The sequence below is a fragment of the Chiloscyllium plagiosum genome, unplaced genomic scaffold, assembly GCF_037043375.1.
Source record: "Chiloscyllium plagiosum isolate Xiang-an unplaced genomic scaffold, Cpla_swu_hap1 HiC_scaffold_18, whole genome shotgun sequence".
Taxonomy (NCBI): Eukaryota; Metazoa; Chordata; class Chondrichthyes; order Orectolobiformes; family Hemiscylliidae; genus Chiloscyllium; species Chiloscyllium plagiosum.
In genome coordinates, this window is record NW_028270156.1 from 24,946,972 (window position 1) to 24,971,272 (window position 24,301).

A 24,301-nucleotide genomic window follows, 5' to 3' on the forward strand; every position below is an offset into this window, starting at 1 on the left:
GAGACCACATCCTCTCTGTCATTTTTAGAATATTGACAGCTTCCATTCCCACCTCAACAAGTTGGTTGCCAAAACCTCATCTATGCTTTTGACTCAACCATCCTAAATTTTGCGACTTGCATGTCACCACCTGGAACCTTCAGCTCACGTAAACCACAAAGTGAATTTGGATGTGGGTAGCAAAGTTCAATTGACCTACACTTGTTCTTGCTAATGTGTAAAGAATGCCTCAATTTTGTGACAGATTAATTCATTCTTTCCCATTCAAAAACCTTTCAATAACTCTCCATTCTTCCTATATAGGGCTGTTGTGCCCCCTGATTTCTTCCCCACCTCCAACTCATTAAGTTCTAGGCTTCGGAGTTCTAATGTGTCTTCCTCTCAAAATCTACATCTTAAACTTCTGGTTACGTTGCCCAGCATCTCATTTAGTGTCAAACTATCTGTGAAGTCCTGTAAGGACTCTGGATTGTTACAGGTCACAATAATACTGTCTCTAAAACATGTTGCAGTTGAGTCTGGGCACTGTGAAAGTTATGGAATCCAGTTTAAACACTATTCCATAGTACAAGCGATCAATCTCACTCAGAATGACTGAAGAGGTAACTGATAAGAATAAGTTTCACTGCTGTACTCCTCTGTAGTTGAGAGTTAAAACTGATTGTTGAAGACAGCATTCAATTCTGCTGTACTCAACAGGAACTTTTGATGTTGGATCTGGATCTCAAAATGCAAAACTGTCCCATTCTCAAGTTAATTTTTTTTAAAATGTAGTTGAAAACCTTTGAACCTGTTGCTTCCAAAATATCTGAAATATATAACATTAATGAATCAAAGACACAATTAAAACAATAAACATGGGAAGAGGAATTTTAAAATGGTAGTCATTTTAAGGGTTAATTTGGTAGAGTAAAACATGATGCATAGAATGGTAAGTAACAATCAGAGCATAAGAAAAACCACCAGGGTGGCAATATTCAAGAAAATATTATTCATAGTAACAGTCAAAACCATGTTGAATTAAACTACATTTACAAATGTACTGTCTATATTGCTGAATTGTTGAACAGTTCTCCTGGTGCAATATAAACTTCTTTGGCTTTAGGTTTAGTACGAAATTTATTTTCATGTATCAGAAAATAATTGCAATGTGTAACACAGCTACACTTAAAAGGCAAAACTAGTCCAATATGCATATCTGGTACACACTGAAGCAATCTTGTATTAACAGAAAAAAAGAAATAGTAGTTTACCTCATTATAAAGTATACAATGTGATCAACATGTAAATGAAAATTTACTGGAAACAATGCAAAGTGTATTACACAGATAAATGAACATAATTCAAACCACAATATTTTCTCTGAAAAATACAATTATTGATGAGATAAAATGTACAATTTATTTTAAAGAAATATGGGTATAAAGGCAAAATAATTTTTTTCTTCAAAAACAGGGAAAATAGAGGTGTTGATCACGTTTTCATCACCAGAACTGACACAAAGTCTTTGAATTGCACCAACTCCACGTTCAGTTTCCTGAACTTGCTATTTCTGAACATAAAAGGAGTCTGTAGAGTAACAAAAATTACGTGTTTGCTGACGGTAACTTGAAAGAATGTCATGGCACACCAACTTTATGATGTGGAAATTTGGTAGGTAGACATTAGAAAGATATATGGTTGCCTCTGTGTCTTGGAGGTCAGTAAGAGGCAGGTAATCAATTTAAAGCATTTCTTACTGAACAAAACAATTTCCTAAAGTGTTTAATCTACGGTAGTAAAGAAAATCATAATATATTTAGTGCATGCCTTGCCGTTTTGATCAGTCACAAAACTTTTATTAAAAATTGTTCTTTTTTGGAAATAGATGTTACTCAATACCTCAAGATCACAGAATACAAAAAAACCCAAAAATATTGGCCATCATAAAAATGTGGTTAGACACAATAATTAATAAACTCCCAAAGCCAAAATTTCCTTGACAACCATGTCCATGTAGCTATAGGTCGACATACAAGGTCCACATAGCCCACAAATGCCACTATTCAAAGCCTAGCCGAGCACCACTGGGGTGCAACCGTTCATTTCAATGTCTCCATGATATTTAGTTAGTGCCACAGATAAAACTGTTGTAAAATCTCATTATGTACATTATGAACACTTCTGCTGTGTTTGTGTCAGAAGATCGCCAAATTTTTCAAAGAGATCTTCCACCCATTTCTCGTTTTCCATACACTGCTGGATTGTTTCAACTTGGCCAAGATCTTTATTCCGTTTTAGAATGGAAGCAGCCTGTCCAAATGAATAGTTGAAAACATGAGAAAGTTCAATATTTACAGTAGATTCAGTTAGGCATTGATGAATATCTTTTCACATTAAGAGGATAAAACCTTTGATAACTGAGGTTCCTGTAGATCAACTGACTTCTATTCACAGTAAATATACCAGAATATCAGATAAGCAAACTTTACACACATCCTGATCAATTAAAAACATAAACGTACAACTTTCTGCCGAACAAACAGTTAAACTTTTATATTTGCAACTGCCATTATGGAATCAGTGGGATCTCTGTCCTTTATTTAAGTCTACACTATCAACTTATCATGAAAGAACTGTGCTATGAGATGATCCCTCAAAGCCTTCAGAAAAAAAGAACACATTTCGGAAACTGGAGCTGGAACATGTTAGGGAACTGGAGCTGGATGAACTGAGGATTATTCGAGAGGCTGAGAGGGTGATAGATAGAAGCTACAGGGACATAGTTAGGCCAGAGAACAGAGGTAGCTGGGTAACAGTTAGAGGTGGGAAGGGGAGGAAGCTTTGGATACTGTTAGGGGGGACGGCCTAGCAGGGGTAAGCTGCAGTGACCGGGTCTCTGGCACGAGGTCCGGCTCTGAGGCTCAGAAGGGAAAGGGGGAGAGGAGGAGAGCGCTAGTTATAGGAGACTCTATAGTTAGAGGAACAGACAGGCGGTTCTGTGGACTTGGACGAGACTCTCGGATGGCTTGTTGCCTCACGGGTGCCAGAGTCCGAGACGTCTCGGACCGTGTCTTCAGAATCCTTAAGGGGGAGGGTGTGCAATCAGAAGTTGTGGTGCACATTGGCACCAACGACACAGGGAGGAAGAGGAGTGGGGAGGTCATTCAGGAGCTCAGGGAGTTAGGCTGGAAGCTAAAAACTAGGATGGACAGAGTCGTCATCTCTGGGTTGTTGCCGGTGCCACGTGACAGTGAGGCAAGGAATAGGGAGAGAGTGCAGTTGAACACGTGGCTGCAAGGATGGTGTAGGAGGGAGGGCTTCAGGTATTTGGACAATTGGACTGCATTCGGGGGAAGGTGGGACCTGTACAAGCAGGACGGGTTGCACCTGAACCAGAAGGGCACCAATATCCTGGGAGGTAGGTTTGCTAGCACTCTTTGGGGAGGTTTAAACTAATTTGGCAGGGGGATGGGAGCCGGACTTGTAGTCCAGCAAGTAGGTTAGCGGTTTTTCAGGATGTTCAAGAATGTAGGGAGGCTGTGGAGAAGGTAGCACTGACAGGGAATAGTTGCGGACACAGAGATGGGTTCAAGTGTGTATACTTCAACGCAAGGAGTATCAGAAATAAGGTGGGTGAACTTAAGGCATGGATCGGTACTTGGGACTACGATGTTGTGGCCATCACGGAAACATGGATAGAAGAGGGACAGGAATGGTTGTTGGAGGTTCCTGGTTACAGATGTTTCAGTAAGATTAGGGAGGGTGGCAAAAAAGGAGAGGGTGTGGCGTTGCTAATTAGAAATGGTATAACGGCTGCAGAAAGGCAGTTCGAGGGGGATCTGCCTTTGGAGGTAATATGGGCTGAAGTCAGAAATAGGAAAGGAGCAGTCACCTTGTTGGGTGTTTACTATAGGCCCCCCCAAAAGCAGCAGAGATGTGGAGAAACAGTGGGAAACAGATTTTGGAAAGGTGCAGAAGCCACAGGGTAGTAGTCATGGGCGATTTCAACTTCCCAAATATTGATTGGAAGCTCTTTAGATCAAGTAGGTTGGACGGGGCGGTGTTTGTGCAGTGTGTCCAGGAAGCTTTTCTAACTCAGTATGTAGATTGTCCGACCAGAGGGGAGGCCATATTGGATTTGGTACTCGGTAACGAACCGGGACAAGTGATGGGCTTGTTAGTGGGTGAGCATTTTGGTGATGGTGATCACAATGCTGTGACTTTCACCTTGGTTATAGAGGGAGGTAGGTGCTTGTAACAGGGTAGGTTTTACAATTGGGGGAAGGGTAAATACAATGCTGCAAGACAAGATCTGAGGAGCATAAGTTGGGAGCACAGGCTGTCAGGGAAGGATGCTGTTGAAATGTGGAACTTTTTCAAGGAACAGATACGACGTGTCCTTGATATGTATGTACCTGTCAGGCAGGAAAGAGATGGTCGTGTCAGGGAACCTTGGTTGACGAGGGAGGTTGAATGTCTTGTAAAGAGGAAGGAGGAGGCTTACATAAGGTTGAGGAAACAAGGTTCAGACAGAGCTTTGGAGGGATACAGGATAGCCAGGAGGGAGCTGAAGAAAGGGATTAGGAGAGCTAAGAGAGGGCATGAAAAATCTTTGGCGGGTAGGATCAAGGATAATCCCAAGGCCTTTTATGCGTATGTGAGAAACATGAGAATGACGAGAACGAGGGTAGGTCCGATCAAGGACAGTAGTGGGAGACTGTGTATTGAGTCGGAAGAGATAGGAGAGGTCTTGAATGAGTACTTTTCTTCAGTATTTACAAATGAGAGTGACCGTATTGTTGAAGAGGAGAGTATAAAACAGACTGGTAAGCTAGAGGAGATACTTGTTAGGAAGGAAGATGTGTTGGGCATTTTGAAAAATTTGAGGATAGACAAGTTCCCCGGGCCTGACGGGATATATCCTAGGATTATGTAGGAAGCAAGAGAGGAAATTGCAGAGCCGATGGCAATGATCTTTTCGTCTTCACTGTCAACGGGGGTGGTACCAGGGGACTGGAGAGTGGCGAATGTTGTGCTCCTGTTCAAAAAAGGGAATAGGGATAACCCCGGGAATTACAGGCCAGTTAGTCTTACTTCGGTGGTAGGCAAAGTAATGGAAAGGGTACTGAGGGATAGGATTTATGAGGATCTGGAAAGACACTGCTTGATTAGGTACAGCCAGCACGGATTTGAGAGGGGTAGGTCTTGCCTTACAAGTCTTATTGAATTCTTTGAGGAGGTGACCAAGCATGTGGATGAGGGTAGAGCAGTGGATGTAGTGTACATGGATTTTAGTAAGGCATTTGATAAGGTTCCCCATGGTAAGCTTATGCGGAAAGTCAGGAGGCATGGAATAGTGGGAAATTTGGCCAGTTGGATAGAGAACTGGCTAACCGGTCGAAGTCAGAGAGTGGTGGTAGATGGTAAATATTCAGCCTGGAGCCCAGTTACAAGTGGAGTTCCGCAGGGATCAGTTCTGGGTCCTCTGATGTTTGTAATGTTTATTAATGACTTGGAAAAGGGAGTCGAAGAGTGGGTCAGTGAATTTGCAGACGATATGAAGATTGGTGGAGTTGTGGATAGTGAGGAGGGCTGTTGTCAGCTGCAAAGGGACTTAGATATGATGCAGAGCTGGGCTGAGGAGTGGCAGATGGAGTTCAACCCTGTCAAGTGTGAGGTTGTCCATTTTGGAAGGACAAATAAGAATGCGGAATACAGGGTTAACGGTAGGGTTCTTAGTAAGGTGTAGGAGCAGAGGGATCTTGGGGTCTATGTTCATAGCTCTTTGAAAGTTGCCACTCAGGTGGATAGAGCTTGTAAGAAGGCCGATGGTGTATTAGCGTTCATTAGCAGAGGGACTGAATTCAAGAGTCGTGAGGTGATGTTGCAGCTGTATACGACCTTGGTAAGGCCACATTTGGAGTACTGTGTGCAGTTCTGGTCGCCTCATTTTAGGAAAGATGTGGAAGCTTTGGAGAGGGTGCAGAGGAGATTTACCAGGATGTTGCCTGGAATGGAGAAATAGGTCATACAAGGATAGGTTGAGAGTGCTAGGCCTTTTCTCATTGGAATGGCGAAGGATGAGGGGTGACTTGATAGAGGTTTATAAGATGATCAGGGGAATAGATAGAGTAGACAGTCAGAGACTTTTTCCGTGGGTACAACAGAGTGTTACAAGGGTACATAAATTTAAGGTGAAGGGTAGAAGGTATGGGGGGGGGGGGGGGGATGTCAGGGGTAGGTTCTTTACCCAGAAAGTGGTGGGGGCATGGAATACGCTGCATGTGGGAGTGGCAGAGTCAGAATCATGGGTGACCTTTAAGCGGCAATTGGATTGGTACATGGATAGGTGCTTAAGCTAGGACAAATGTTCGGCACAACATCGTGGGCCAAAGGGCCTGTTCTGTGCTGTTCTATGTTCTATTTTTGAACAAGCGTTGGGTTACAATATGCATTTTTTAAAAGAAATGCCAAACACTCAATTTTTAAACACAGCAATCTTAGAATTATCCTGGGATTTGCTTCAGTTTGTTGCAATTTTAAATAGTATACAAATTCAAGCAATATGAAACATCGTACAGTATTAATTGCTCACCTCTTTCTTGCATATCAGGTAGGTATGGTACTTATAATGATGAAGTGTGTGATATAAAGTACAGCACTGCAGTTTTTCATGATCAACAGTGAATTCCTGTTTAAAATACAGAATAATTGCATAATTCTATAGCCGATTTAACTTATCATTCAGCCAACTGATGCAGTTTTAATGCATTAAAATGTAGACATCTGATCAAATAGTAACAGCATGGCTTTGACAAATATTGTGATTTTTATCTAATTACCCCTACAATTAAAGGTAGGAAATCATGGAAATTATGATCTTGTTGCAACTGAGGCATGAGGCAATATTGCTCTCATCTCAGTACTCCGCAGATCACAAAACATATTTTAATCTTATTTTCCAATTTCCAAGATGGTCAATTAAATACCATATCTACATCAGATTTTAAAGATATATCAACCAGGTTTCTTTAATAAATCAATAACTGTGCTTGTTATCAAATTGAAATTTGTTCAAGGAAGATGAACCTGCGAACATAAACTGTTAGAAATAAAGCAGCATAAATGTTAACCTAAATAAACCAAAAATCTCACATTTTATGGAAAGAACATAATTAAAAATTAGATTTCTCTCAGCAGAGATTAACCTGACAAAAAGAAAACTTCCTAGCCTTTGGGTTATTCTTGAAGGCAGAAAGATAAAGTGTAGAATGTTCCAAAATCAATTTTTCTGATATTCTGGCTTATCTATTCAAATCACTAATCATAAACAATTATCTCGACAATTTGGCAAACACAATTTGCTCAGGAAACATATATTGAGAAGATTTTCAATCATTCTTTCATTAGGAAGTCGTAGGTTCCACTTTGAACTCAACAGTAGGGTTCTTTTCAGAAAGCAGGAAAGATCAGCTAGGTAGCCCACCCTCTCAAACTTCATATTCCCCAACTAATTCTAGATACAATACAATCTCCGTCCAGTCATTATTCAAACAGCTCCAGAAGGGCTGCACAGCAAATAAAGCAACTATCATTAGTCATGATTTCTTGGAAGCAGTGTTTAAAAAACCTCCAATATCTACAGTGCTTTTCAACGACCTCTCAAAACAAAACTACTCTAGGTATGTCCACAAAGCTTGAAATAAATTCACAATCCTTCAAAACTCCAAGCAACACAAAGCACAATGTCTTTATAACAACCTGAATAGTTTTTTTCTACATTTTCTACTCTTCGTAACCTCAGCATTTCATGATCTAATCATGTATTTCAAAAGCCATATGCATTTTTGAAACATTATCCATCCCAAATTTAGATGAAAATAAAAGGTCATAGTCCTAGGATTAACAGATTATCTAAAAAAAATCTATATATGCAAATCATTACACTCAGACCTCTTTATAATTACATACCTAGCAGTGAAGCTATCCTCACCATTACCAAGTTTATGCAAGTTGTGCAATGGGAAACAAGTTTATTGAAATAAAAGACAGAGTACAGTATAGAATAATTCTATAAAATAATTATTTAAAATTAGAATTATTTAATATACAAAGTTGTTTTTAGGAGATATGATTGGTGGAGAACAAAAACAGAAATTGCTGAAAAAAGCTCAGCATCTTGGAGAGAAAGCACAGGGTCCAGTGACCGTCCTTCAGAACTGATCTTAGCTCAGTAGAAATGCTGAAGATGGCATAGTGGGGAGTGGGGAGTGGGGGGGTGACGGATAAACAGTATGTGGAGATGGGGTCCAGGGAAAGCGAAAAATGGTCAGGCAGGAAGCAATGGGTAAAGGTCATCCTGGAGAATAAATCGCTGCTGCAGTGTCTGACCATTTTGAAGGTTTTTTATGGTAGAAGCCACGTGATGACAAGGTCTGGTGTGTGGAAGTTGAGGTAAGACATGAGAAAAGGTGCTCGGACCGTAAAACTGTTGAACTCGATATTAAGTTCTAAAGGTTGTGGGTCCTCAAGTGGAAAATAAGGTGCTGTTCTTCCAGCTTGTACTGAGCACACTGAGATGGAGAGGTTTGCCAGTGAACATGGCAGTATGTTGAAGTGGCAGGCAACAAGAAGCTCAGAGCCGTTTTTGAAGAGAGAATGCAGGTGTTCTGAATACAAATGAATACAATTCGCTGCTCACAATGTGATCTGCTCCTGTCATCACTTGGACTTCTACCACAAACTAATCACTGTCAGCCACTGGTGGTCCCCATCAGTAGCTATTGATTGTCCTAGGCCAACGTTTACCCATTCCTTTGTCTTCTTCTTTCTCTTTGGGCTCCATATCCACTTATTGCTAACTCCTTCCCCCATCCCATCTTCAACATATATACCAAACCTTTCTGAGCTAAAATCAGTCTGAATAAAGATCACTGGTCCTGCTTTCTCTCCATAGATGGTGCCAGAACTGCTCAGTTTTTCCGACAATTCCTGCTTTTGTTTTTGATTTCCAGTATTCACAATCCTTCTTTGGATTAAAAAAAAACCCATGGAAAAAGAGTCTGTGATCGATTATACAATTTGTTGTAGAAATTGCAAAAGCCTTGATGAAATAGTTGCCAGATCATGTGTTAGAATATACATCAATTTGGAAGAAAACATACATTAGACTAATTCCAGACACCTTACCTTTTGGCCCTTGGCATTTTGTTTTAATGGCTGGAGAGTCTTCTTATTGTAACTTTTACCACTCAATTTAATTTTGGGCACATTTGGATTGCTGCTTTTTACTCCCGAGACACACGTAGTCAGTTCAGGAAAATTCTCCATTGAAGTCTGCAAAGCAAAACAAATACATAGAATAGTTACTATATTTGAAGAAACTACTCAGCCCTTCAGGTCATTGCCATCTCTCTGTAAGAACAATCTCAGCTCATTCCACTCTATTTCTATTTCCACAGTCCCACCGATCCTCTCCCTTTAGTTCATGATCCAAAAGCCAAACTAAATTCATCTTCGCCAATCTCTCAACTAGTGTGTTCCAGATCCTAATCAATCAATTCATAAAGCTATTTTTTCTAGTTCTTTTGCCAGTCACTTTAAAGCAGTGCCTTTTGGTTCTCAATCTTGCGACAAATGGGAACACTTCCTAGCCATCTACACTATCCAGAAACTTTATGATTTGAATACTCATTTTTCTCATTGTTAATGAAATCCCTCATGCTTAGAACGGTTCTTGATAAACTTTTTTTGAATCCACTCCAATGACTGCATTGGTGCCCAGGATTGGGCAAAATATTCCAGTTGAGGCTGAACCAGTCTTTTGTACTTTGCCTCTGCTTATAAAAGCCAAGGTCTCATTGCCTTATTAACCACATTCTAAAACTGCCTCATCACCTGCAATGATTTATGCACATATGCCCCTATATCATGCTGCACCCGACACACCCTTGAAAATTCCATCTTTTTATACTCATTCTTCGTACCAAAATGAATCATTTCTAAATTCTGTGCACTACGTTTCATTTGCTATTTGCCTGTCCAGGTCGTCTTTAAATCTACCAGTATCTTGCTCAAAATTCAAAACATTTTCAGGTTTTGTGGTATGTATTGAACTCTGTGCTCTATACCTCAAGTGAAAGTTAGCAATATATCAAGAGTAGCACTGGTAGCCAGAGGAATCCCACAATGTGCTGCTCTCCAATTCTGATAAACAAACATTCACCACTTTATGCTGTCATTCAGCCAACCTTGTGTTCTTGTTGCCATTGTCCCTTTTATTTAGTGGCTTCTTTCTTGACATGAATATAGGAGCGATGCTCAGTAAGTTCAGTAGATGACATGAAAATTGATGTTGTGGTAAATGGAAATGAAGAAAACCATAGATGGACTGGTCATTTTGGCAGATCAATGGTAAATGGAAATTTAATCCTCAAAGTATGAGGTAATGCATTTTGGGAGGCCTAACAAGACAAGGGAATACAAGAAGAATTCTAGAACCCTTGTGTTACAACATGGAGACAGACAGCTAAACCAAATTAGCCTTTTCTACCTCTGTATTCACAACACAGTAAAACCAAACCTTTTGTAAATCCTCAATAGTTCTCCAATAGTTCCTAACCAGATGTCTGAATTGCAAATTCCAGACTTTGCAAATAACAAATTCCAGACACCATTTTGTACCTCAAACAAAATATGTCAATTTATTAAATATGCAATAACTTTAGCAGAGAAAAAACTTAAACAAGGTAATCTAATGAATGTCTGTGCTTTCAATCCAAAACATTTGCTTGCACCGTTAAGTGTTAAGTAAAAGAAAATAACAAAACTTGCCAGATTACTTAAATGTCTTTCACATTGAATGGTTTCACAGGCATAGATGTGGATCCTAAATTGCTTTTCTGGAGACACTGATCAAGGTCATCCTTTCGGTAAAGGCAGCAATACTTCAAACTCAGTTTACTCCACTTTGGGTTTCCAAAAGCTAGTAAGGCAGGTTAAGCAGGGAACTTTCAAAACTTTATGCTTCTTGGCAGCAGACAATTTCTTTTCTCCAGAAAGCACAATTCAAAAAAACTTAACCTATGGCCCCATCATGATAACCTGACCGTCTTCTCCTGGAGAGTACAAAAAACTGGTTCAGCCTCCTGAGGCCTCATTTACCATTCAACATCTGCCATATGCCCTTCCAGACTTGCGAGAACCATTTCCTTGTTAATAGCCAACTTCTCCTATCTGTTTTAACACAATGCTCTTCCTGGGGTCACATGTCTTTGGGAATACCTTTAAATCAAGAATCAGTCTGCAATTAATCTGCAGGCCTGACCTCATGAACTAATAAAAGCATGTTTGGTCTATTCTTTTCCTTGTAAAGTCAGAAGTCACACGATACCAGTTTATAATCCAACAAATTTATTTGAAATTACAAACTTCTGAAGCGCTGCTCCTTCGTCAGGTGAAGACTTTACCTGATGAAGGAGCAGCACCCCAAAAGCTTGCGATACCTTACAGGTGTCAATACCAGGAGGCACAAATTTAAGGGAAACATTTTCTCAGCCAGAAGGTCTGGGATCTAACTAACTCACTACATGACAAGGGTGATAGAGGGAGGAACTCTCAACATTTAAGTGTTCCACCCCCGTCCAACAACATTTAAGTAGTATGTAGATAAAGACTTGAAAGCCATAACTTATGAGACTACTAGTCAAGTACTAGAAAATCGGATTACAGCATGTTTGATGACTGGCATGTTCTTTCCACGCTGTAAAATCTTTATGACTAACTTCAACTTTCCTGTTATGTGACAGTTTATCAAACACCTTTTGGAAATTGTGCACATATCAACCTCATCATCTTAATCAATGCTCTTCAGTACTTGATCATAAAATGCAATCAAATTAAACAAACTTGATCTTAACAAGTCTAGTTCAACTTTCCTTAATTAACCTACATTTGTCTCAGTAACTGTTAATTTTGTTCCAGGTTATTGATGGAGAATTGGAAGATTATGGCCAGAGACACTGCAATTTCGACTTCTCTATCCCTCAGTACCTTGGATGCATCGCAGCCAGTCCTCATGATTCATTACCTTTAAGTGCAGCTAACTTTCCACAGAACTTTCTTTTTAATTCACTTATAGGATGTAACCATCGCTGACATTTATTGTCCCTCCCTAGTTGCCTTTGAGCTGCCCTCCTGAACCAGTGCAATCTATTTGGTGTAGGTACCTTCCATTCCACTGGGGAGGGAGTTCCAGGACTTTGACCTAGGAATACTGAAGGCATGGCAATATATTTTCAAGAAGAGCTGTGAGTGGTTTGGAGAGACTTTGCAGGTGGTGATGTTCCAAATATTGTTGCCCTTGTCCTTCTAGATGGTAGTGTCATGGGTTTGGAAGGCCCTGTTTAAGGAGTCATGGTGAATTTCCAAGAAAGGTTGTAACAATAATCTAAGCAAAAACTGACAAGTTAGTTTAACTTCAGTAGCAGGGAAAAACACTTGGAAACAGGATAGAATTAGTAGTCATGTGGATAAACATGGGCTGATTAGGAAGAGTCAGCATGGATTTCTAAAGAAGAAGCTCTAATTACTGCAGCTTTTTTTTTTAAAGAGATAACAGAAAGGGTTGAAGAAGCTTGATAACACGTTTTATGTGGTATATGGATTTCCAGAAGGAATTTGATAGTGTCTCACAAGAAACTTGAGGAAAGTTGTAGGTCAAGCTACAAAAGGCTACCAGTAATGTGGAAAGAAAATTGGCTTAGTAACAGAAAATAGACAGAATTAGCTAACAAATATTTTTGGGCTGAAGCAAGGTTCATTGCGGAGTTCCCCAGCAGCCAGTAGTGAGACCATTGCTTTTCCTGATATATATTCATGACCTGGATCTTAGTGTGCAGGGGACAGTTTCAAAGTTTGCTAAATTTATAAGAATTGTAAAATATGAGAAGGATGGTGTGGAACTCCAACATTTTGGAGGAGTGGGTGGATAGGCAGCAAATGAGCTCCAATGTACATACGTGTGAGGTGATGTACCCTGCTTGGAAGAACACTGAAAGACAATAAGGGGTACCATTTCAAACATGGTGCTGGAGCAGAGGGTCCTTAGAGTACATTGCATAGATAATTGAAGGCGGTAAGATAAGTGGAGTATGTAGTAATTAAAGCTAGAGTGTTCTTGGCTTGGTTAATAGGAGCTTAAAGTACAAAAGCAATGAGAAAGACGAGAGAGCTTAAGCAAGATGAGGAAAAAAACCCATTGGTGCAGCAATTTATTAGGGGACAGAATGTACTGCCGAAGAAAGTGGTGCAGGCATGTTCAATTTAGGTATTCAAAAGGGCACTGGATTTTTTTTTGGATAGTGGCGATGTTAAGAGTGCAGGTTTCCTTGTCCATGTTTGACCTGATGCCAAAACATAACAAGGGTTCCAGAGTCAATGTTGAGGACTCCCAGGTCAACTCCTTCCCAATCGTATATCATTGTTACACAACCTCTCTGGGTCTGTCCTGGTGGCAGGACAAGACGTAGCATGCGCGATGGTGTTGTCTTTAGACCAACTTATAGTCCAACAGATTTATTTAGAGCTCTGCTCCTTCATCAGGTAGTTATGGACTCCACCTGTTAGACTATAACCTGGTGTTGAGAGATTTTTCACTTTGTACACCCCATTCCAACACTAACATCTCCAAATCTTGTCTGTGGACGACTTTCAAATTTTGGGTAGAGCCCCAAATGTTGGTAAGAGTTTGCAGGGTCAACACTGCCATATTTGTCAGTGAAATATTGTCATATTTCTGGTGGTCTGTCCTGTTGTATTGATTTTTTCCTTTCTACCATTTGATATAACTGAGTCATCGCTCAGCAAATAAATGGCTTGATAAGCCATTTCAGAGGGAGTCAACAGTCGACCATATAACAGTCGTTCTGGAATTTTACATAGGCAAGATTGGATAAGGGCAGCAGTTTCCTTCTCTAAATGATATTACTCATTATTAGATGTTTAATTTCAGATTTATAAGACCATTTGTGTGGTGAGATTTGAACTCGGGTCACTAGAACATTACCTGGGTATCTCGTTTACTAGTCTAACGACAATGCTACTAGGCCATCAATTTCCCTCAAAACCAAAAGGATGTATGAAGGGTATATAGGCCATACTACCCTTGGCAGATCATACCAATTCATTTAGCTGTTTGCAACATAGTACAGACCACACATAATTATGCTTGCTGAACTTGCAACAATGTCCAACATTAGGTGGAGTTCTGCAATTAGGCAATATTTATCATATAATCGTGAGTGTGCAAAGAATTACACTTGCAATGAATTTAAGATGGTCAGAGCTGTGGCGTGACACAGTTGTGTATACTACAAATTATATATTAATACACAAGGCCCTGTTACTGGCAGACAGAAAGGATATGTGTAATCACTGCACTTGCTTCAACTCAATAAAACAGATAAAATAATTCACAAGATCATTTCTCAGAACCTGCCTATTTTAAACTGTAAATGAAAAATGGTAGTTAATAATCAAGCATCATTAGGATATCCTGAATGAAAAGATAAATTGAAAGAGAGCAATTAGGGAAAGAGTAGTCTACTCAATGACAAAGGAGGGAATTAACGCATGGAGTCAGAGGAAGTGGGCGAGATCCAATGAGTACTTTGCATTGTAGTTACCAAGGAGAAGGACACGCATGATGGTATGGTGATGGAAAGGTATGTGGCTATTCTGGGGCAAGCCAATATTAAGGAGGAGATCATACTGGTTGTCTTGAAAAACATTAAGGAAGATAAATCCCCAAGGGCTGATGGGATCTATCCCAGGATACTGAAGGAGGCAAAGAAGGAGATTGGTGGGGCCGTAACAGAGATCTTTCTATCCTCTTTATCCACAGGTGAGGTTCCAGAAGACTGGGGAATAGTCAACATCGTTCCTTTGATTAAGAAGGGCAACAAGGATAATCCATGAAATTATAGGCCGGTGACCCTTATGTCAGTGGTAGGAGAATTACTGAAGATTCTTAGGGACAAAATTTATTTGCGTTTGGAAAAGAATGGGCTTATTAGGGATAGTCAGCATGATTTTATGCAGGGGAAGTCTTGTTTCAGAACCTTGAGTTTTGAGGAAGTGACAAACATGATTAATGAGGGTAAGGCAGTGGATATTGTCTAAATGGACTGAAGCATTTGGTGAAGCATTTTCATCATGGTGGGCTGGTTCAGAAGATTAAGTTGTAAGGGATCCATACTAAATTGGTACAAAATTGGCTTGGTCATAGAAGATAGAGGGTAGTTTTGGAGGGTTTTTTTTAAACTGGAGGTCTATGACCAGTGATGTTCGACAAAGATCAATGCTGGGATCGTTTTATATACATATATGACTTAGATGAAATTGATTAGTATAGTTGCAGGTGGCATGAAAATATATGAGTTGTAGATAGTGAGAAAGGTTATCAAAGGAAACAGTAAGATAATCACCAATTGGAAAGTTGGGCAGAGAAATGGCAGATGAAGTTTAATCCAGGCAGTGTAAGGTGATGCATTTTGGGAGGTCAAATGCAAGAGGAAACTATATACTTAATAGTCAAATAAATAGAAGTGTTGATATATACAGGGATCTTGGGGTTCAAGCCAACACAAGTGAATAAGATAACAAAGAATGCATAGTGCACGCTTGCCTTCATTGGGCACTGAGTTGGCAAGTCATGTTAGAGCTATAAAAGACTTTTGTCACATCACTTTTGGAGTATTGTGTGCAGTCTGGTCCCCATACTATACAAAGGATGTGGTGACTTTAGACAGGGTGCAAAAAGGATTACCAGTACGTTGCCTGGATTGGAGTGTATCAGCTATACGTGGGGTGGACTTTCAGAGGCTGAGGGGTAACTTGACACAAGTACATAAAGTTATGAGAGATGTGGATAGTTGGAGTTTCTTTCCCAGAATGGAAATGTCAAACATTAGTAGGCATACGTTTATGATGAGAGGGGAAAGTTTAAGGGAAATGTGCAAGGAAAGTGTTTTTACACAGAGGGGGTAGGTCCCTGGGGAGGTGGTAGAAGGAAATATGTGAGCACAGTCTAAGAGGCATTTATGCAGACACATTAAAAAAAAGCAGGAAATGAAGTGATACAGATCATGTGCATGCAGTCATGGTCAGCATAGACATGATAGGCTGGAGGGCCTATCCCTGGGCAGTGCTGTTCTATTAATTGCTGCATTCTCCATGGCAGATTCCACTTGCCAACCAATCAGTACTCTCCTCTCTCACAGCACAAATACCCTCTTATTGGTATTCTGCCAATTGGCAAAATGTGCCTTTTTTCAGCAAATAACTATACCAGTGCAACAAAAGAAACTTTAAAAAAAGTATTGAAGCTACTTTCTGACTAGTCCACACAATTTCTACACCAAAGCATGGAAATAAATTATTACAAATTTATCAGAGAACATGGAGACACAGAAGTTTGCTTCTACACACTCAGTAAAAACAAAGGAAAGCCATTTTAATGTGTCTTCCAAGAAACTGCATACCAGTGTACACAATTGGGTGGTACCAAAAACAAAAAATTGGTAGTTAGCCGTTTTTATTAATACCATATTTAAACAAATCAATAATGTTCTATTCCAATTAAAACAATTTTGTTTTAAAATAAAAGTCAATGGCAATCACTGATACAAGATCTTCAGTTTACACAAGAGCCGTAGGACAACTTCTCAGGTAAAAAAACTTTAATGATTTGTTATTACATGTTCTAAGTATTCTGCATCAACCGCTCCATCACTGAAGTAAAAGCTCTCAATGTTCCTTTTCCCAATTCCACAAAATACTTATGCATCCTTCTATTCAGCTCCATTTCTTTTGCAATAAACTGTGTAACGTTTTGTTGTTTGCAATTAAAACAGTGGTAATAACATACTTCTCCAAATATCTATGGTTATATTTGCAGATTACTTATAATTATGGAAAACAGGTTAAATTATCTGTTTTGCTTTGCAACTCCACCTCTGCTATGCTCGATCTGCAACTTGAAAGCTTAATTATTTCAACATAGACTTTAGTATTGTGCTGCCATAGAATGTCAAATTGATGTTGCATGATAAACTAAATGTAATGTGATGAAACTAATTTATTTCAATGAAAACAGATTTTATTCTTCAGATTCCAGTAGATAAACGTTAGAGCTACCAGTGATGACATTACAATCACTGTTCCAAATACTATTAGGGGCAGTAAGTAACTAATCAACTCTTTGTACTAAATAATATTTTTATGTGGATACTGTAGCTTTATGCTGAATAACAGTATTTTAAAACAATGGCAAGTATAGTTTTAATAAAGATTCTTACCTTGAGTGCTGACTCCAGTGGGAACTTGGAAATCAGTCTTTTCTTGTTCTCATTCAGCATGCTATCAATTTTCCTCATGTGTGGCAAATACATCTCATCTAAAGAGATCAAATGAAGGAAAGTATTGAAATTCAAAGGCTATTTTCACAAACAAATTTGAAGTTCTGTGTAGCACATTTCACAATTGTTGAACATAAATGATCACCAATGTTCTCGATAGTGAAGCAGCAAACAGATGACAATCTTATAAAGGCTGCTCAGTTCACTTAATCTCATCCCAGAATCACAGACTTGCTGCAACGCAGAAGGAAATCATTCGGCCTATCACATCCAACTCTCTGAATGAGCATTATGACTATACCATTCTCCTGTCTTTTCCCTGTAATCCATGAATGTAATTTCTATTTAAATATTATCCAATATCCTCTTGAATATCTCAACTCAACCTGCTTCCATCACAATTCTCGGCAGTGCATTCTCGACCATAACTACTACTTATGTGAAAAAGGTTTGCTCATATCAAAGATTCTTCTTTTGCAAAGTACCTTATATCTGTGTGTGATGATGATGCTCCTTTAACAAGGTTGTTTTCCTTGGCTTTTTTATTTCACCAGAGAGATCGTAAAAGCAGCGATTCCAAAAGTCTGGCTTGGATGGGTTTTAGGGCCAGTTTGATTAGCTAACAAATACTGCTTCAGACAAAAGGCTTTCAAGTTTCAACACTTGCACAATGAAAGGGGAGCGACCAATTCTCCCAGCTCAGCTTTTCTCCTGTTTGATTTGGTTTTTGGTAGTCTGGCTATTCACTGCAAGCAGTCAAGCGGTTTGAGGCTGCTGGTGCAATAAACAGCTACATGGTGTTCCATGTTGCCACATCTCTCTCTGACAGCTCCCCTATAAGACCATGTTTGATTATACCTTTTTTGCCAAGGGGGGTTTAGGGGGATTGTTGCAAGTATTGGGAACAGCATCATTAAATTGGTATACTCTATTGGGTTTTTGGATAGTTTAAAAGTTATTCTGTATTCTATTCTCTTCTGTTTGTGTTTCATTTAGTAATCTTGTAAATAAAATTCTGTTTTATTTAAAGCTAAGTGGTTTGGCCAGCTGCATCTCTCCTGGAATGTCCACTTTACACCTGCTTAAAAGAACTAGCAAAGATAGGGTCTGGGCTACCTTCTTGAAATGTTTTGAGGGGGGGGGGGGTGCTGACCTCGTTCATAACATGTGCCTTCTCATTCTTGGTCTTTTCGATCCTATTTTAAAGGAGGCAGGAAAACATTTTCTCCTTACTTATTCTTTCCAACCTCTCATCATCAGAGCTTCTATCAAAGTTTTAAATCCATACTTTAGTAAATTGCTGCTCTGTTTGTATTCAACCTTTGAAAAAACATCGTCACCAAAAAGCTTTAGATAGATACAGCTTCATCATCAGCCCTTAAAAGAAGTAGCTAATGAGCTAGATGAGTTAGTGTTAATTTTCCAAAATCTGTTCCATCCAGGAAAGATTCCATTAAAATAGAAAATAGCAAATATAACCCCTCTATTCAAAAAGAAGTAGGCAGAAAACAGGCAAACCACAGGCCAGTTAGCTTGATGTCCGTTGAGGAGAAAGTGCTTAGAATTGGTCATTAAAGAGATTATAGCTGCGCACTTAGAAAAACTTGAGGTAATTGGGAAGAATCAGCATGGTTTCAAAGGGAAATCATATTTAATACATTTATTACAGTTCTTTGAAGGAGTCGGATGCATTGAGAAAAAAAGGGGAGCCTCAAGATGTAGCATACTTGGATTTCCAGAGGGTTTTGCCAAAGTTATCACAAAGATTATTGCAGAAAATAAAAGGTATAAGTGGCTTTCATATTAACATTGATAGACGATTGGAGGAAAATATAATGTGCTAATGAGTTTTTGTCTGACTGGCAGGCTGTGATGAGTGGAGTTTGCAGGGACTTGTGCTGAGGCCTCAACTTTATATAATCTTTCATCTAAGACATTGATGTAGGAGAAAAGAGCACAGTAGCTAAATTCACAGCTAACAGATAAAGGAGAAAAGTATGTTATGAAGACAGAAGAGCTGCATAGTGGCTCAGTGGTTAGCATTTATGCCTCACAGCACCAGACTTCTGTGTTCAATTCCATCATTGGGTGACTATTTATGTGAAGTTTACACATTCTCCCCATGGAGAAAGTGAGGACTGCAGATGCTGAAGATCAGAGCTGAAAAATGTGTTGCTGGAAAAGCGCAGCAAGTCAGGCAGCATCCAGGAGCAGGAGACAGAGCTGAAAAATGTGTTGCTGGAAAAGCCAGAGCTGAAAAATGTGTTGCTGGAAAAGCCTGAAGAAGGGCTTATGCCCGAAACGTCGATTCTCCTGCTCCTTGGATGCTGCCTGACTGCTGCGCTTTTCCAGCAACACATTTTTCAGCCACATTCTCCCCACGTCTGGATGGGTTTTCTCCAGGTGCTCCAGTTTCCTCCCACAGTCCAAATATATGCAAATTATATGGATTGGCTGTGCTAAATTGCCCTTAGTCTTCAAGGATGTGTAGGTTAGGTGGGTTAGCCATGGTTAATGCGGGGTTACAGGGATAGGGTAAGGAGAACTTGGTCTGGTTGGGATACTCCGGGGAGGGTTGGTGTGGACTCGATGGGCTGAATGGTCTGCTTCCACATTGTAGGGAAGCTATGATTCTATAAGGAGGTTGCAGACAAATGTAGAAAGGTTGAGTGAGTGAGCAGAAATCTGACAGTAGTATATTAACACAAGAAAAATGTGAACTTGTTCACTATGGCAGGAAGAATTTTAAAAAATTACTTACATATAGAATGACTGCAGAGTTCTAAGATGCAGAAGGATTTTAAGTGTTGTAGTACATGAACTCAAAGGCTAGTACTGTATGCAGGTACAGCATGTAATTAATGGATACTGTCCTTTATTAAAACAGGAAGTAAACATAAAAGTGATGATGTAATGCTTCAGGTGTACAGGATATCTCAAGGACTGTGTACAGTTTTGGTCTATATATTTGAGGAAGAGCAAAATGCATTGGAGGCTTTTCAGAGGAGGGTTATTAGATTCTATCTGGAATAAGTGAGTTGTCTTGAAGACAGGATGGACAGGTTGGGTTTGTTTCCACTGATGTTTAAAAGAGTGAGGAATGAATGTACTGTAGCCAGGTTTGTGGATGATAAAAATAGGTGGGAAGGCAAGTGGTGAGGATAACAAAGACTCCGCAGAGGGATGCATACATGTTAATTGAGTGGGCAAAATTTGGTAGTCGGGATATAATGTGGGAAAATCTGAGGTTATGCATTTTGACAGGAATAGAAGAACTGAATATTATTTAATTTGGGGCGGTCTACACACAACTGCAGCACAGGCAACTTTGGGGAACCCTTGTCTATGAATCACAAAAATCTTGGATCCAAGTTCAGCATGTAAACAAGCGAAGGCAAATCGATGGTTGGCTTTTATTTCAAAAGGAACCAGTATAAAAATAAGTAGATTTTGCAGAAACTAAACAAGGCTAGTCAGTCCATAACTGGAACACACTAAACACATTTGGGCCACTTAATCAAAGAAAGATATATACTGACATTGGAGGTAACTCAAGAGGAGGTTGACTTGGTTGATTCTAAGCCTGGAGGGATTTTCTTGTGAGGCAAAGTTGAGGTTGGTAGTACAAAGTTAAAAATCACACAACACCAGGTAAAAGTGCAACAGGTCTATTTGGAAGAACTAGCTTTCAGAGCACTGCTCCTTCATCAGGTGGTTGTGGAGTACAAGATCATAAGACACAGAATTTATAGAAAAAGTTTAGTGTGATGTCACCAAATTTATCGAGGAGAAAGTGAGGTCTGCAGATGCTGGAGATCAAAGTTGAAACTTTATTGCTGGAACAGCACAGCAGGTCAGGCAGCATCCAGGGAACAGGAGATTCGACGTTTTGGGCACAGGCCCTTCTTCAGGAATGAGCAGAGAGTGTTCAGCAGGAGAAGATAAAAGGGAGGAGGGACTTGGAGGAGGGGCGTTGGAAATGTGATAGGTGGAAAGAGGTCAAGGTGAGGGTGATAGCTCGGAGTAGGATGGAGGCGGAGAGGTCAAGAAGAAGACTGCAGGTCAGGAAGGCGGTGCCGGGCTGGAGGGATTCGGCTGAGACAAGGTGGGGGGAGGGGGGATGAAGAAACTGGTGAAGTCCAAGTTCATCCCCTGTGGTTGTAAGGTTCCCAGTCGGAAGATAAGACGCTCCTCCTCCGACCGTCGCGTTGTTGTGGTTTGGCGGTGGATGAGTCCAATGACCTGCATATCCTCGGTGGAGTGGGAGGGGGAGTTGAAATGCTGTGCTACAGGGTGGTTGGGTTGGTTCGTCCGGGTGGCCCAGAGGTGCTCTCTGAATCAGGCGACCGAATCAACACGGACATCTACTACAAACCAACCGACTCCCACAGCTACCTGGACTACACCTCCTCCCATCCTGCCCCCTGTAAAAACGCCATCCCATTCTCCCAATTCCTTCGTCTCCGCCGCATCTGCTCCCAGGAGGACCAGTTCAAAATACGTGCAACACAGATGGCCTCCTTCTTCAAGGACCGCAATTTCCCCCCCGACGTGGTCGACGGTGCCCTCCACCGCATCTCCTCCACTTCCCGCTCCTCCGCCCTTGAGCCCCGCCCCTCCAACCGCCACCAGGACAGAACCCCACTGGTCCTCACCTACCACCCCACCAATCTCCATGTACAGCGCATCATCCGCCGTCACTTCCGCCACCTCCAAACAGACCCCAGCACCAAGGATATATTTCCCTCCCCTCCCCTATCAGCTTTCCGTAGAGACCACTCCCTCCGCGACTCCCTTGTCAGATCCACACCCCCCACCGACCCAACCTCCACTCCCGGCACCTTCCCTTGCAACCGCAGGAGGTGCAACACTTGCGCCCACACCTCCCCCCTCACTTCTCTCCAAGGCCCCAAAGGAAACTTCCATATCCGCCACAGATTCACCTGCACCTCCACCCACATCATCTACTGCATCCGCTGCATCCGGTGTGGCCTCCTCTATATTGGGGAGACAGGCCGCCTACTTGCGGAGCGATTCAGAGAGCACCTCTGGGCCACCCGGACGAACCAACCCAACCAACCTGTAGCACAGCATTTCAACTCCCCCTCCCACTCCACCGAGGATATGCAGGTCATTGGACTCATCCACCGCCAAACCACAACGACGCGACGGTCGGGAGGAGGAGCGTCTTATCTTCCGACTGGGAACCCTCCAACCACAGGGGATGAACTTGGACTTCACCAGTTTCTTCATCCCCCCTCCCCCCACCTTGTCTCAGCCGAATCCCTCCAGCCCGGCACCGCCTTCCTGACCTGCAGTCTTCTTCTTGACCTCTCCGCCTCCATCCTACTCCGACCTATCACCCTCACCTTGACCTCTTTCCACCTATCACATTTCCAACGCCCCTCCTCCAAGTCCCTCCTCCCTACCTTTTATCTTCTCCTGCTGAACACTCTCTGCTCATTCCTGAAGAAGGGCCTGTGCCCGAAACGTCGAATCTCCTGTTCCCTGGATGCTGCCTGACCTGCTGTGCTGTTCCAGCAATAAAGTTTCAACTGTCACCAAAATTATACATTGAAAAAGACCTGGATTGTTTGTTACATCTCTCATCTTTTAAAATGACCATGTTGGTTTCAGTTCTTTCATATGTAAATCGCAGAACATTTAAAAGTTACATTCCCAAGCGAACTTTAACAATTGGTGTCATGTCGGTGTGGGGACATCTCCCACCATGTAGGTGGCAGGTACTCATGCGACTCGGTCAACGTTGCCTATCTCATACGCTGCAGAAAAGGATGCCCTGAGGCATGGTGCATTGGCAAGACCAAGCAGAGGCTATGACAATGGATGAATGGACACCGCACAACAATCAACAGACAGGAGTGTTCCCTCCCAGTCAGAGAACACTTCAGTGGTCCAGGACATTTGACCTTGAACAAGGCGGACTTCAGGACAAGCAACTACGAAAACTGGCTCAGCAGAGGCTGATAGCCAAGATCTTTTACCCAGGGGAATGGCCTCAACTGGGACCCTGGATTCATGTCACACTACAGGTGACCCCCACTGCACTACACACACACGTACACATGCACTCCCTCTCCTACAGACCCATACACTCACGCAGACCCTCTCTCTACGCTCACACATACACTCCCACATGCACCCTCTAACAGGCTTATACCCCTTTACACCTACACATACTCTCTTACAGACACTCATAACCACTCCCCTCCCCCCACACACACCCCCATCCACCCACCCACATGCACATACAAGTTTGTGGGGTGAATTTGTACTTGCAGAATTACATTTTACTTGGCTCAAAAACTGCATGAATCCATGGAAAACTCTAAATCTATTTTTTAGATTGGAATTAGTCTGACCATTGTGGCAGAGTCTCAGACAGGGCAACTCACACCTTAAATGCATTATCTGGGCCAACATGACACCAATTGTTAAAGTTCACTTGAGAATGTAACTTTTAAATGTTCTGCAATTTGCAAATGAAAGAACTGAAACCAAGTTGTCCATTCTAAAAGATGAGAGACTTAACAAACAATCCAGGTCTTTTTCAATTTATAATTCCAGTTATATCACACTGTAAACCTTTGCTATAAATTCTGTGTCTTGTGATCTTATATTCCACAACCACGTGATGAAGGAACAGTGCTCCGAAATCTAGCGCTTCCAAATAAACTTGTTGGACTATAGCCTGGTGTTGTGTAATTTTAAACTTTGTACACACCAGTCCAATACTGGCATCTCCAAATTACGGGTTTGGTAGTGGAACTGTTGCAAGATTACCACACTCATCATGGTGTAAAATCCAACGGGTAGGTTTGCTTCCATCATCCTCTCTCATGCTAGGAATCTGTGATGCCCATTTGGTCTAGTATGGTACA

General features: G+C 41.1%; 1 protein-coding gene across 2 annotated transcripts in view; it reads right to left on the minus strand.

Annotated features, from left to right (window-relative positions):
• Positions 1–1,100: 1,100 nt before the first annotated feature.
• qser1 (glutamine and serine rich 1) overlaps positions 1,101–24,301 on the minus strand; it is a 162,232-nt gene continuing 139,031 nt past the window's right edge. For both annotated transcript variants that reach the window (XM_043705539.2, XM_043705540.2), the window contains exons 10-13: positions 17,340–17,437; positions 9,172–9,318; positions 6,578–6,673; positions 1,101–2,292 (exon numbers count right to left, since the gene is read on the minus strand). In XM_043705539.2, the coding sequence (XP_043561474.2) occupies positions 2,152–2,292; positions 6,578–6,673; positions 9,172–9,318; positions 17,340–17,437 (482 nt within the window). In that variant the 3' untranslated portion in view covers positions 1,101–2,151. The remainder of the gene's footprint in view (positions 2,293–6,577; positions 6,674–9,171; positions 9,319–17,339; positions 17,438–24,301) is intronic.